Here is a 16,010-nt window from a genome sequence, read left to right as displayed (position 1 = left end):
CTTCTCGTTGCATTGATTCCTTTACCATTATGTAATGCCCCTCTTTGCCTTTTCTAATCTTTGTTGGTTTAAAGTCTGTTTTATCTGAGACTAGGATTGTAACCCCCTGCTTTTTTTTTTTCTTTCCTTTTGCTTGGTAAATATTTCTCCATCCCTTTGTTTTGAGCCTATGTTTGTCTTTGCACATGAGATAGGTCTCCTGAATACAGCACACCAGTGGGTCCTGACTCTATTAAGTTTGCCCGTCTGTGCCTTTTAATTGGGGCATTTAGCCCATTTACATTTGAGGTTAATATTGTTATGTGTGAATTTGATCCTGCAATCATGATGCTAGCTGGTTATTTTGTTCATTCACTGATGTAGTTTCTTCATAGTGTTGATGGTCTTTACATTTCGGTTTGTTTTTGCAGTGGCTGGTACTGGTTTCTCCTTTCCATATTTAGTGCTTCTTTCAGGAGCTCTTGTAAGGCAAAATCCCTCCATATTTGCTTGACTGTAAAAGGTTTCATTTCTCCTTCCCTTATGAAGCTTAGTTTGGCTGGATATGAAATTCTGGGTTGAAAATTCTTTTCTTTAAGAATGTTGAATATTGGCCCCCACTCTCTTCCAGCTTATAGGGTTTCTGCAGAGAGGTCTGTTGTTAGTCTGATGGGCTTCCCTTTCTGGGTAACCCAACCTTTCTCTCTGGCTGCCCTTCACATTTTTTCCTTCATTTCAACCTTGGTGAATCTGATGATTATGTGTCTTGGGGTTGGTCTTCTTGAATAGTATCTTTGTGGTGTTCTCTGTACTTCCTGAATTTGAATGTCGGCCTGCCTTGCTAGGTTGGGGAAGTTCTCCTGGATAATATCCTGAAGTGCGTATTCCAACTTGGTTCCATTCTCCCCGTCTCTTTCAGGGACACCAATCAAATGTAGATTTGGTCTTTCCACATAGTCCCATATTTCTTGGAGGCTTTGTTTGTTCCTTTTCATTCTTTTTTTCTAATCTTGTCTTCACACTTTATTTCATTAAGTTGATCTTCAATCACTGATATCCTTTCTTCCGCTTGACTGATTCGACTATTGATACTTGTGTATGCTTCCTTCACGAAGTTCTCGCACTGTGTTTTTCAGCTCCATCACGTCATTTATGTTCTTCTCTAAACTGGTTATTCTAGTTAGCAATTCCCCTAATCTTTTATCAAGGTTCTTAGCTTCTTTGCATTGGGTTAGAACATGCTCCTTTAGCTCGGAGGAGTCTGTTATTATCCACCTTCTGAAGCCTACTTCTGTCAATTCATCAAACTCATTCTCTGTCCAGTTGTGTTCCCTTGCTGGCAAGGAGTTGTGATCCTTTGGAGGAGAAGTGGCATTCTGGTTTTTGGAATTTTTCAGCCTTTCTGTACTGTTTTTCCCTCATCTTCGTGGATTTGCCTACCTTTGGTCTTTGCTGTTGGTGACCTCTGGATGAAGTTTTTGCATGGTCATCCTTTTTGTTGATGCTATTGCTTTCTGTTTGTTAGTTTTCCTTCTAACAGGTCCCTCTTCTGCAGGTCTCCTGGTAATTTCTGGGGGTCATTCCAGACCCTGTTTGCCTGGGTGTCACCAGTGGAGGCTGCAGAACAGCAAAGATTGCTGCCTGTTCCCTCCTCTGGAAGCTTCATCCCAGAGTGGCACCTGCCAGATGCCAGCCGGAGCTCTCCTGTATGAGATGTCTGTTGACCCCTGCTGGGAGGTGTCTCCCCATCAGGAGTCATGGGGGTCAGGGACCAACTTGAGGAGACAGTCTATCCCTTAGCAGAGCTCAAACACTGTGCTGGGAGATCCACTGCTCTCTTCAGAGCCGGCAGGCAGGAACATTTAAGTCTGCTGAAGCTACACCCACAGTTGCCCCTTCCCCTAGGTGCTCAGTCCCAGAGAGATGGGAGTTTTATTTATAAGCCCCTGACTGAGGCTCCTGCCTTTCCTTCAGAGATGCCCTGCCCAGAGAGGAAGAATCTAGAGACAGTCTGGCTACAGTGGCTTTGTGGCGTTGCAGTGGGATCCACCCAGTTCGAACTTTCCTGGCAGCTTTGTTTACACTGTGAGGGGAAAACCACCTACTCAAGCCTCAGTAATGGTGAACACCCCTCCCCCTACCAAGCTCAAGCATCCCAGGTCGACTTCAGACTGCTGTGCTGGCTGCGAGAATTTCAAGCCAGTGGATCTTAGCTTGCTGGGTTCTGTGGGGGTGGGATCCGCTGAGCAAGACCTCTTGGCTCGCTGGCTTCAGCCCCCTTTCCAGGGGAGTGAACAGTTTCATCACGCTGGCGTTCCAGGCACCACTAGGATATGGAAAACAAAACAAAACAAAACAAAACAAAACAAACCCTGCGGCTAGCTTGGTGTCTGCCCAAACAGCTGCCCAGTTTTGTGCTTGAAACCCAGGGCCTTTGTGGTGTAGGCACCCGACGGAATCTCCTGGTCTGCGGGTTGTGAAGACGGTGGGAGAGACTGAGCTGGAATGCACTGTTCCTCATGGCACAATCCCTCACAGCTTCCCTTGGCTAGGGGAGGAAGCTCCCCGACCCCTTGCACTTCCCGGGTGAGGCAACAGCCCACCCTCCTTCTGCTCGCCCTCCGTGGGCTGCACCCACTGTCTAACCAGTCCCAGTGAGATGAACCAGGTACCTCAGTTGGAAATGCAGAAGTCTTCTACACTGATCTCACTGGGAGATGCAGACCAGAGCTGTTGTTATTCAGCCATCTTGCCCTGGAATCACCTTTTGAATTCTTATAAAGTAGAAGTCTCCACTGAGTACTTCCAAGTACTCAATACTGAGTTCCTGTCCAAGTACAGTTATGAAATATTGAGCCCTTGCCTCTTCATCCATCATAACAGGCTATTATTACCAGCTGAACACAACTTTTGCTGCTGAAACTAGTGTTGAACTAAAAAACGGTCAAATTAAAAAATGCATACACAGATACACACCCTAAACACACACATACACACACATGCACGAGTATATATTTATGTATGTATACACACACACAAACACATACAGTGTTTTCATGGTTATGTGAGCTAGCAAAATAATGCCAAAATAAGCTTTATCTGGGGGAAATTATCTACTGTTGTCAGTTTTCAAAACCTTTTGAATATGTACTTACTCTCTGTAAGTTCAATAGTCAACTGCTTTAAAGCTTACTTAAAATGCAATTTCAGATATATGTCAGGTCCAATTCATATGGAACACGCAAATGTTTCTTTTTTTAAGTAATGTTAAACTGCCTTGCAACTCACATCTGTCATTAATCCTTCCTGTAATTTTGATTACTAAAGCAATTCTAAAAATAATAGAAACTACTCATTAGAGCTCAGTAATCTTTGCACCAAAATGTCTTTGAAATAGCAATATAAATTAAAAGCAGCTGATCACCAAATAGCAAATCCAATATCGTAAAAAGTGGATTGGCTGATATTATCCCCAAACTCACAGTGTATGCATTTGTATGAGCCTTATGAGATGAAAGACATAAGAAAAGAAGGAAGAGAGGAAATGTAGGGCTGTTGGGCCACAAATCTTCCTTGAATCTCCCCTGAAGGAAAGCAGCCATTGCTAAGTGATTAGATTTTAAAGGGTTTCTCAAAATTCAAACTAATAGGGAGGTGGAAACATCAACCAAAGTTTAATTAAAATGCATGTGGGAGAGACTGAGAAAATTGACACCCAAACACATTCTAATCAAAAATTCAATATTCCAAATTTTCCACTCTTAGAAAGTTGGAAACCTAGGACAATATTATCAACTACATTTTGAACTTCCTTCTTCACTTGCCCAATAAAGGTACCAAAAACAAAGCCTACAATTTTTCTCTGAGCTAAAAACAATAAAACTGGCTGGTATGAACCCAAGATTAAAAAGCAATACTCGGCTGAAACTGTCAAGTTTCATAATGATTATCATCAGTAACTGCAAATTCAGCCAGTTAAAAATCTTAAGGGTTTTCATATATCATGGTACAGGGTTTTTGCTTTTTCTAAACACAATTATTAAGGTACAATTGACATATAACACACTGCACATATTTTAAGTGTATAATTTGCCAAATTTTGATATATGTGTATACCCATGAGACATGACACCATCTCTACAATCATGATAATGAGCATATCCATCACCCCCATATGTTTCATCAGGCTCAGGGTTTGCTTTCTTAATAACTAAAACTTTGGGTGTTTTTTTTTTTTCCAAATAACTACCCAAATAAATACAGCACTACTATACTAATAAGTATGTTCTATAGCATGTCAAAGGTTCATAATTATTCATTCATGAGTAGCAGGTACTAGGGCTTATAAGAGTATCGGAGAAATAAAAAGTGTTCTCGTTAAACTATGGAATGGAAATTCAATTTCACAGCATTTTAAAGCAATAAAGGTCACACAATATTAACTGCTTATTTTTGATACTACATAACGTTATTTATACAATGCACAATTAGTGGAGTAAACTACTTTTAGAACTCTGGTGCCAACAACGTTTATTTCCCACATAGATATACAAATTACTCTTAATTAAATTTACAAATTACTCTTCCCAAAACCAAGCTTAGGAATAACTGACCAAGAACTATGAGTAACATGAGGGTTGTTTTTCTCTCAGGTTGACTTGTGAGTCATGCACATCACTCAAAGTGCACTATTTAAACATGGATGTCATGGCAACTAAACTTTTTTCCCCAGGAAAATCAGTTGAAGAGTAATAAATTGATCCAGAAACTAATTTAAACTTGAGGAATTTCCCCCTTCTCATTTCTTTTAAATTTAAGTCATGTAAGTATCTCATTTCAAGTTACTTAAAGGTAGATGATACCACAACTAAAATTTTCAGTTCAAAATAGGTATAAAGTTGGGTGCTGGCCAAAATTGCCCATATTACTCTTAAGAGATATTCATGCATCAAAAAGGAACCAGATCAGTTTAGAAGGAAAGGACTGAGCAAAACAGATGCCTCCCTCAACTGATCCAGTTAAAGTAAGCAGTGGTAAAAGGGAACTGCCTGCTGCCTGCCAGGAAGAGAGCAGGGCTGCTGGATGCACCAAAAGTTGTTGGGGGAAAAATTCTCCCAAAAAGGCTGCTTGTGTAGAAACAACAGCAAGAAGGGCTAGTTACAGATTATACTTGAGGGTGTCGTGCTTGTTTTGGGGTCAGGAAATTAGTTAGTTGACTGAATATTCTAATATTCACCAATCATTAAAAACTCTGGATTTGGTTATTGAGGTTCCTCTGGACTGTATTAAAAATCAGCTCACTTTTTATTATAATACATCTCAATGAAAAAAGCCCTTTTAGGTGAAGGAAAAAAACCCCAAGGTAGACTACAGCCATCAAATTTTGCTATTGCATTTTTTACACTCATTCTAAAATACTTCATTTATTGAATAATGAGATACAATAACTTAATAGGCTTAACACACAAATCTTGCACTTTAAAAATTTTAGGAAGTCAACAATGACTATGTAAAGGGATCAGCATATCCAATTACATTTATTATTATTATTATTATTTACTAGAATAGCTTAGATATTCCCCCGTTTCATACATTTAAATGAAGAATGCTATTCCATATTTCATGGGATATCATTCAGTGTTAGCCAAACCGTCAGCTTCCCTACACTCATAGCCACCAGAACAACATATGGGAAGAACAGAGTGGAATGATAAATTTAAATAAGTCTGAAAATCTAACAAGTATACTATTGTAATTTGAATATACTTTTACTGCTGACACTAATACAGCTGTAATATTTTAAATCACTTTTGTTTTCTTTCAAACAACAGTAATGTAAGAAAAAAGAATTCTTTTTAAGAAGAAATTTTGAGTATTGTTGCCTTCTTCCTAATTGTTGTCTTCTTCCTAAATGTTTCTTTGCAATTCAGTCTTAAAAGGAGGCTTTTTTGGTCCCTGCCCAAGCCAAAAAGAAACTGAGGGTTTCCCTGAAGCCTACTCGTCCTAAAATATTTTATTAGTCATCTTTGATCTGTAAATATTAAAAACCAGATATAAAGAACATGGTTTCTTTTATGCTAACACATGCAGCAAAGCAGCCTCAGGAAAGTCATTTGCCTCAGAATACTGACTTCATTACCATGATTGAAACGAATCAAAGTAACTATGTGCCCTTGCATTTTCTTCTCCCCGTATCCATTCCATCTCCCAAACTCTAAATGTAACGCAGCCAGAAGCTCAGAGGCTTGACCTTATTGTGTGCAGAGAACTGGCAAAGCACAAAGTGAAGTTCAAATGTACTCTTTCTATATTTACTTAGAGGAACCTAAGCACAAGATTCTAAGAATCTGAACTGTTTTAAAAGAGATTTTAATATGCTTTCATGTTATACTTTCTCTTAAAAGATAAGCAGGAAGATATTTTTTAAACTGTGAGAAACTGAAAGAAACTGTGTTTTGAAGTCTGGCAGGGCAAAATAGAAAGAAATCATTAGTTTCCTCCAAATTGTTTTCATAACTCTCCACTGCGTAAACCACTGAATCCTATTAAATTAACTCAGCCCACTCAATAAACCCACTCTCCCTTCACAGACAGCCACTAGAGAGAACCCCTACACATAATATAGAAATAGTAGCTTTAATAAGAATACATAGATTGAGCTCAAAGTTGAACTCATTAAATCTATTGATGTTTTGCTTAAAATGACTCAAAACTGAAAGTAAAGATATGTTAAAATGATTAAATAAATCAGACAGAAATATCCACAAGTAGGTATTAGTAGGTGCAATGTATAAACATTAGCTTTGCTAAAGGCTATCAGCTATTAAATGGCAGAAATTACAGTCACAATCTGAATAACTGAAAGCGTATTTTTAATATTACAAAAAACCACACATTTTAGTAGGAATTACTATTCATGCTGGGCACGGTGGCTCACGCCTGTAATCCCAGCACTTTGGGAGGTCGAGGCAGGTAGATCATGAGGTTGGGATCACGAGACCAGCCTGGCCAAGATGGTGAAACCTCATCTCTACTAAAAATACAAAAATTAGCTGGATGTGGTGGTGCGTGCCTGTAATCCCAGCTATGTGGGAGGGTGAGGCAGGAGAATTGCTTGGACCCGGGAGGTGGAGGTTGCAGTGAGCTGAGATCACGCCACTGCACTCCAGTCTGGCAACACAGCAAGACTCTGTCTCAAAAAAAAAAAAAAAAAAAAAAAAAAAAAAAGAAGTTATTTTACTCTAATTACTACCAAGAAAGTGTAGCTATAACTCACAACTGACCCAAAAAGTGATTCCATTGAACGACACAGAATGCCTGTCACTTCTCAGTGACCGAAGCTTGGTTCCTTAGTTTTTCAGTTATGCTACTGACAGGAAGAAAATGCTGAAATAGTTGTCACATCAAATTGCTGAGGACGCTAAAAGGCACAATAGTCTTCTACTTTAAAGAAGGTACCAGAATCTAGATATCCAACAAGAGGCAGTTAAATGACATGAAAGCCATAGACTACTATGCAGGCATTAAAAATGATGCTTTTAAAGAGTATTTACTAACATGGGAAAATGCGGCCGGGCACGGTGGCTCAAGCCTGTAATCACAGCACTTTGGGAGGCCGAGACGGGTGGATCACGAGGTCAGGAGATCAAGACTATGCTGGCTAACACGGTGAAACCCCGTCTCTACTAAAAAATACAAAAAACTAGCCGGGCGAGGTGGCGGGCGCCTGTAGTCCCAGCTACTCAGGAGGCTGAGGCAGGAGAATGGCGTGAACCCGGAAGGTGGAGCTTGCAGTGAGCTGAGATCCGGCCACTGCACTCCAGCCTGGGCGACTGAGCGAGACTCCGTCTCCATAAAAAAAAAAAAAAAAAAAAAAAAAAAAAAACAAAAACAAAAACATGGGAAAATGCTTACATTTTCGTGCTTTAAAAAAGCATGAGATCGTATAAACACGGAACCCTATTCCATTTTAGTGCCTTTCACACTGAACACAACTGTGCTCCCATCCCTTTGCCTAGTACAAGGATCCTCAAAACACAGTCCTCTGAGAAGTAGTAACAACTGTTAGAAATGCAAATTGTCAGGCCCCGCCCACCAGATCTGCTGAATCAGAAACCTCTGGTGTAGAGGGAGCCCAGCAATCTGTTTTAATAAGCTCTCCAGACAATTCTGATGCCAATAAATTGTGAAAAACACTGGCTACTTCTTAGTAATTCTTCGGATTTCAGCTGACAGTTCTCAGGGAAGTCTTGCTTCACCAAACCTCCCATCCTGCAAGCATAGATGAGTTTATCGTACCTCACAAGAACCAAGATTTTTCTTTCACAAGCTATTGCAGCTATAATCATTTACGATTATGGAAGCAGAGTTTTTACCTCCAGACCAGATATTTCAAGTCTAGTGACACATATGAATCACCTGGAAGTTCTCAAAAATCCTTGGCCATACCCCAGGCCAAACAGAATTCACTGGAGTATGACTCAAGCATCTGTACTTTTTAAATACTGTGATTCCACCGTTTGGTCAAGGTTAAGAACCACGGTACCAGACTCAAGCTCCAGATGACCAGTAAACGGTGACCAGTATTTGTTGAATGAATATGTGGGGTTTGTTTTGTTTCAGTCTTACCTATGATACAAAATTCCAAATGCACAGAAAGGGTTCAGTAAAAAGTGAAGTCTCCTTCTCTTCCTGTCTCCCATCTCTGAGGCAATGACTGGGACCAATGTCATGTTTCCTTACAAGACTGAATATTTGTCAATGCATACAGAAAAGACCACAAGTTGGAGGCAGGATTATAGATTATTTTACTGCTTCTTTATGCACACCTGAACTTTTTGTAAAACGTATACACATTCCTTTCAATATTGGGAAAGGAGGTACCCTAAGAATAATTGTATGGGTATGCATCCAGAGCTATTTAGTAGATAAACACTGGGTCTCAGGGCTCCCACAGCAACAGCCACTTAGAATGTACATACAGCTGCTGTTCCATTTTGTCAAGTTCAAAGAAGAGACCCTTTACCTGGTTTAAGCGAGTAATTGCCCAATTATTCTGCCTGCTTATTTTGGTTATATTTTCACTTCTGATTAGATATACAGCTTCTCCAGAACATCTACCAGAAAATGGTGGGAGGGCGCACAAAAGGAGGAGGTACTGTTCATCCCAGGAACCAGATTAATAAGTGGCATCATGGTTTATAGACCTACCTTGTCTTGATTTAGTTAGTATAAGCTCCTCTCCAAGACTGACCATCTCTGGGTATATGAATATGAAAAGCTGAGGCCTGGACCCCAGGGTGGTGACTCAACTATGGTTCAGTCCTTTAAAGACCCTGGGCCCTTTTGACTCCATGCCAGTTGGTGATTCTATCTCAATACAGTAATTTGGAATAGGGCTGCAGGTCTGAGATTTCTGTAAGTAGAAACTGGAGTAGGGAGAGCTTTACAACAATGGACCCAGACTGTTTTGGCTTTGGGGATTTTTTTCAATTATCTTTTTCTTACTTTCTACCTCCCTTACTCTTATGGTCTAAGACCACTCCCCTCTGTTAGTATGACTCATTCTAGTATCAACTCTTGGCCCCCTCTCCTTCATTTTGTTTCCATAGCTGGGTGGAAAATCAGCTTGCTAGGACTTCTAAAAATCTGCTTTAATATGAACCCAAGAGCTCTCTGAGGAGGCAAGAGCTTGGACTTGAGGGACATTTTTTTAAGGACTTGTAGGCCTTTTCCTATTTAATTCCTGATCATCATCTTAGGCAGACATATGAGATAGAGGGGGGAAAAAATGCCTTCTGTAGAGATAGAACATTTCCATGTTTACCATTTTCCCCATATTTAGGCAAAGACCAAGGTGTAGGATCACAGTTAAGGGGAAAAATGTTTGGATATGTACATGGATAGGACCAAGGGGGAAAATACTCATAAATTAGATAGTACATAGAAACAAGTAAGATAATTACCATATTCAGCTAGGAAGGGAGTTAGGCAGTGGCCACTCCAACATCTCCAAGTGCAACCTGCCACACAGATATTTAAGCATTGTCTTGTGCTGTATACTAGTTGTTTTGTGTGTACTGATTTAGTCTTCCAGACTGGAAGCACCTGAGGGCCAGGCCTTATCGCCTACTGCCTCAGTTTCCTCTCTCGTGCTGAGTCCAAAGCAAAGGTTTAATATTTAAATTGTATTAAATACTTAATAGTTGACAGATTAAAACAGACTATAGCAGAAAACCAGCTCTGCATAGTAAGATCACTGTATCTTAAATGCGATAAATTTTTAAAAAATCATTATCACAAACATTCTATGCCAATAAGATGAATGTTGAAATTCATTGCAGCTGTGGCCATGATTAATTACAAGTTTAATCACGTATTTTAGGGTAAACCTATTTCCTTAACATCTCTTTTCTATTAAATTACATGCACTATGCTAATGTTAAGGGCCAAAATAGTTTCTTGGCTGATCAAATCTTTTGGGTTTGATTTTTTGAAAAGATACTTTGACAACTTAACAAAACTACAAAATAAAATGAATAAGAACTAGCACAATCTTTTTAGGACTATGACAACATAATTAGACCAGAGTGTCTATAATTATGAAAGAAAATATTCTCAAATATTGTTTTATGACTTTCACGATGCATAATAAAGGAAAAACCTCTATCCCATTCACTACGCATTTTAACAGTTTAATTTCATTCTACTGTTATAATGAAAAAAGGGATGCCCGACATTTATGCCAGAAAGAAAACTCTACAAACATGCATCAAGCAAGTGAAATGTCTGTAGCTTTTATTTTAATCTCACAGCTAATTCAGAAAGTCAATAAAAATGTAAAGGAATATGGTATTTACATTGTAATTACAGGTCATCCCATATGCAAAATGTCAATGGTGGAGTGATGCCCCCAGGTGGCAAAATGATAAATTGCAATACTTTGATTGAAAAGTACTATGTACATATAGCTCTTCCATTTTGTCAAGTTCTCATTAAATCTAGAAACGTATATAAGGAATCTGTACTTCATAGGAACTAGTCATAAGTCCTACAAACTTATGGTCTACCCAAGTCACTCCTTTAACACTGATACCAAGGGAGAGTCTGATACCTTCCTCATGAGCTCAAAAAGTTAAGGGTGTATCTGCAAAACAAAAAGGGAAGTCATACCTATTCTGATGTGTTGAAGGAATAGCATTCATACCATTATAAAAATCTCTAAAAAGTATTCACCTTCTAGCCACCTCTCACATTAACCAATTCCCTATGTCTAGCATGTAAACCATAATTTAAAACCATATCTAGTCAAATTGCTTGGACAATGAGTAGTGCTATAATGTGCTTTGCTCACAAATGATTCAGTATCAACACTAAAAAAAAACAAAACAAAACAAAAAAAAAACGAGTTTAGTTTCCTGCCTCCATACATGCATTAAACATAACAATCACTGATGAGTTGATATCTTAGCTAAAAGGTTCACATTTTGAGAACAAATTTATTTTGGACAGCCACAGAGATATAAAAGACGACAACAGAATTGTTACAATCTCAAGAAAAATCATTGAATAACTTTTTAAAATTACATTCCTGGTTTCAGATTGGTTTATTTGGGAAATTTTTCTCATTTAAAAAGTAATCCAAAAAAAACTTCCATTTATTAGAAGTTTCCAATTGCAGTCATTGGGTGGTAATTAGCTAAAGTTTTGTTAGGCTTCCTTTAATCATTCCTTTAACATGGATTGTTTATAATTAAGGTGAATCTGTGCTGCTTTTGAGGGATAACTATGAGCGACGCAATGTGATATCTAAATCTTACATAAATAGGCAGATATCGTATTATTATTACAGTCCTATGAGGTATTATACCCATTTTAAAGATGAGAAAACCAAAGCTCAGATTAGGAATGTGCAGAATCTAGACTTCACATTAAGAACAGGCCTGGCTTTACTCCTTCTTTACATCCAAAGCTGGTATTTTAACAATGACACCACACTGCTCTGTTTCTATTATAGCATTCTAGAACTTTGTGAGTAGTCACATTCACACTTTTTTCTGATTTTAGCAAATAATTCTAAAAGCAATTGTCTACAAAGGTTGGCAGGTAGTGGAGAGGTGTGATGCAGCTGTATGCAAGAGACAGTGAGGAGAGGCAGGAATGTGGCTAACTGGAGAATACAGAATTTGTCTAAAGGAGTAGCTGCTACCTAGCTTTAGCAGCCCATTGTGGCTACACACGAACTGATGTTAGCAAGCGTTACCAAATCTTTTTTTTTTTTTTTTCTAGAGAAGACAAAATGCTCAATTTATATGAGCTGCTCATTTAAAAATACTAACTACTGGCCAGGCACGGTGGCTCATGCCTGTAATCTCAGCACTTTGGGAGGCCAAGGTGAGAGGATCACCTGAGGTCAATAGTTCAAGACCAGCCTGGCCAACATGGTGAAACCCTGTCTCTACTAAAAATACAAAAATTAGCCGAGTGTGGTGGTGCACTCCTGTAATCCCAGCTACTTGGGTGGTTGAGGTGGGAGAATCACTTGAACCTGGGAGGTGGAGGTTGCAGTGAACCAAGATCATGCCACTGCACTCCAGCCTGGGCGACAGAGTGAGACTCTGTCTCAAAAAACAAAACAAAACAAAAAAACGGACTAATTTACTAAAAAGAAACACTACCCAGACCAAATAAAAGACATCTGAAAGCCACATGTGGCCAGTATGCAATATGTTTTAGATTCTGATGATGAAAGATTCCTTTCCCAGAGATTCTGGACGAGACCTTCTGGTGCCAAATGATTTTTGTCCGTTATCCGCACTATTGGATTCATTCCACAAACACAGACTCTGTCTGCCATCTTCAGCTCTGGTCATACTTTTTTAAGACTGGTTCAGGTACAAGAAAAATCACTAACAAATCACTTACCAACCAACCAGCCCCAGCCCCCTTTCTTCTCCCTCGTTCTCTTTCTCTCTCTCTTCCCCCAACTACAAATACACTCTCTCCACTCACTCATTATCTCAAGTCTAAAGGTTTCAAGTTTGACCTTCATACATCTTATTTTACATCCTTTTAATCAACTTTTTAGTCCTCCTGTGAATTATCTTAAAATTTTTCATATTCCTCATTAGTTGAAGAAATTAAAATTGGATATGATCCTATAGTGTAGTTTTTAGAAGTACTGGGTCTGGTTTAGGTCTTACTCTCAATGTTTCCATAAAGGTTCTCTAATAATTGTCAGAAATTTATCATTCTATTCTAAATGGCTAGAAGAGCACCTCTAGGATTAAAGGAAAAAAATCCTTTTCAGTAGGAATCATAATGCATGTTCTAAGGACATCAGAAAAATGCCAGCTCTTTTATCATCCCTCATGTAGAAATTAACTAAAAACTATAAATTCTAGATAATTACAGCTTTTAAAAATTCTGGACAGAGACCATTTAAAAGGTTGAGTTTCAAAACAAAGTAGTAAAATCACTAACATTTACCTTTACAATTCCTATAACCTATGAGGATGTAGAAAAGTGTTTATTTTAAATCCACTCTGAAATATCCAATAGGCAAAAGCTGGAAGAACTTAGAGTAGCCTTAAAACCTCAGAAGAAAACAATAAACTATGGGATGAAAATGTGGTCTTCTGGGGTTAAGGGCTGATATCTTGGATCATTCCCCCTTCTGCTTTCTGTTCCTCCTGCGTTTCTGATAGGCAAGTTTCTTACCCTAACTTCAGTTCCAACTTACTTTCCACTGCAGGAAATTAAAAAAACTTTACACCAAAAATGGAGGTTTATCTGCAAGGGAGGTACTATCTAAAGTTTTTAAGAGTTTTTCTCTATTATCAAAGTGTATAGGGTCCGATTATAATCAACAGAGACGAGGTGAGAAGCCGGTCATCAACATAAGCTAATTTTAAATGGGAGTGTCCATTTGGTTTAAGTATTTAATCTGACGGCTTTCTGATTACGGAATTTGAAAATCTCCACCATAGAAAGCCCAAAGAAAATTAATACTGTACTTTCTTCGGTATACCCTATTCATCTCAAATGTTAATAACTGTTCATTTGTATTTTGTAATATTTCTAAAAATAGTCATGATGAACAATTCTTATTTTCTCATTCAAGAAGTTCCAATCAAGTTAAGTGGAAGCAATATTGTCACTGAGACTGAGGCATGCCCAAACATCTTATTTTCACATAATCTTTCCCATTTCTAGCTCCCTTCTTGAGGTCATTTGGATATTATATTTACCTGCCGAAATGTCTTTAAACCTAATATGAAAGACTAATTAGGGAGCTTACCTATATTCATGAAATACTTGGTTTGGTATAAAGAGCAAAGTGGACATTGCTCCATGCTCTTTTTTTTTTTTTTTTTTTTTTTCTACAGTCTTGCTCTGTTGCCCAGGCTGGAGTGCAGTGGCATGATCTCGGCTCACTGCAACCTCTGCCTTCTGAGTTTAAGCAATTCTTGTGCCTCAGCCTCCCGAGTAGCTGAGATTACAGGCATGTACCACCCTGCCTGGCTAATTTTTGTATTTTTAGTAGAGACAGGGTTTTGCCATATTGGCCAGGTGATCTTGAACTCCTGGCCTCAAGTGATTCGCCCGCCTTGGCCTCCCAAAGTGCTGGGATTACAGGCATGAGCCACCATACCTGGCCTCCTTCATGTTCTTAATCAGCTAAGACCTGCAAACAAAAAGCAGCCTACTCAAGATTCATACAAAGTATTTTTACTTACAATTCCTCTCCTCGTTTGGCTTTCTTGTCTGAAACCAGATAGACAGTTCCAAAACTTCCACTGCCAAGTTTCTGTTGAAGCACATATCTTCTTGCAATCAAGGTCTTTGGATAAGTGGAAATGGCTGTTGATCCACTCACACACTTAGCTGCCTCTTGGAATTTCAGCATTGCTCCAAACAACAGAGAACTGGTTCATTCATTTATAGAAACTTAACATTCGAGTCTCCTAAGAAATGGTCAAATTCATCCAAACAGTGTTGGTCAATTCCTTAAAGATGAAAAATTCAAAGATCAGGTCTAAAGGATGCTAAACGATCTCTAACAAAAAGTATAAGTGCAGTGATTATCTGCACCTTGATCAGCAGACTGAATGACACCATATTGGTTAACGACTTGAAAGAAAAATGTTAAAAGGTACAAATACCACAAATTCCAGTAGAAGGCAATCCTTCACAGGAAGAGCCTCCCTTTGTACATTGAAATTTGGCAGAACTGAATTGGAGCCAACTTTCCACAAGTATCTGGGATGGACATCTGTTTTACAATCAACAATCTCTTCATTTAAGATTTATACTCCCCACCTACTTATAAAAGACTCCAAATACAAGAACATTATCACTTCCTTAAATCTATATATCTGCATCAACCTTTTTGTAATGCCCTCTTCCCACCTTATGTTTACTTTGGTTTACAAAGAGAGAGTTAGGATTAAACAAGGAATTAGCAGGTGCTGTTTTCTTTAGATTTTTTTTTTCTGTAGATGTTAAACCACAGTTTTTGCATTTATTAGAACAGATGCAAAGAGAGATAAGGATTCAGAGAGAATTTTTTCCCATGCTCAGCAAATTATAGTTTCTAAAGTTCCTATTGTACACATTGTGTATAATCTCTCTGGATTAAAAACAGGAAGAGTTAACAAATTCAATTCAAACCTAAAATTGCATTTAATGTCAGTGGAATATAAATGTTACACATGTATCTGTAATTCTTCAGGGAGCTATGAGATGTGACAGTTATGAAAGGCAAGACTGTTTAGGCTGGGCGCGGTGGCTCACGCCTGTAATCCCAGCATTTTGGGAGGCTGAGGCGGGCAGATCATGAGGTCAGGAGATCGAGACCATCCTGGCTAACACAGTGAAAGCCATCTCTACTAAAACTACAAAAAAATTAGCCGGGCGTGGTGGCAGGTCTATAGACCCAGCTACTCGGGAAGCTGAGGCAGGAGAATGGCGTAAACCCAGGAGGCAGAGCTTGCAGCGAGCCCAGATCTCTCCACTGCACTGCAGCCTGG

At 38.8% G+C, this 16,010-nt stretch overlaps 1 protein-coding gene across 35 annotated transcripts in view; it reads right to left on the bottom strand.

Moving 5' to 3' along the window:
* NEK11 (NIMA related kinase 11) overlaps positions 1-16,010 on the bottom strand; it is a 316,552-nt gene that overhangs the window by 298,774 nt on the left and 1,768 nt on the right. For all 35 annotated transcript variants that reach the window (XR_012430687.1, XR_012430688.1, XR_012430689.1 and 32 more), the window contains one exon: positions 14,718-14,987. Coding sequence is in view for 19 of the 35 variants with exons in the window: in XM_065539895.2 (XP_065395967.1) it covers positions 14,718-14,887 (170 nt within the window). In the remaining 16 variants the exon portion in view is untranslated. The remainder of the gene's footprint in view (positions 1-14,717; positions 14,988-16,010) is intronic.

This window comes from Macaca fascicularis, chromosome 2, assembly GCF_037993035.2.
Source record: "Macaca fascicularis isolate 582-1 chromosome 2, T2T-MFA8v1.1".
Lineage (NCBI taxonomy): Eukaryota > Metazoa > Chordata > Mammalia > Primates > Cercopithecidae > Macaca > Macaca fascicularis.
This window is presented reverse-complemented; position numbering and strand designations above follow the sequence as displayed.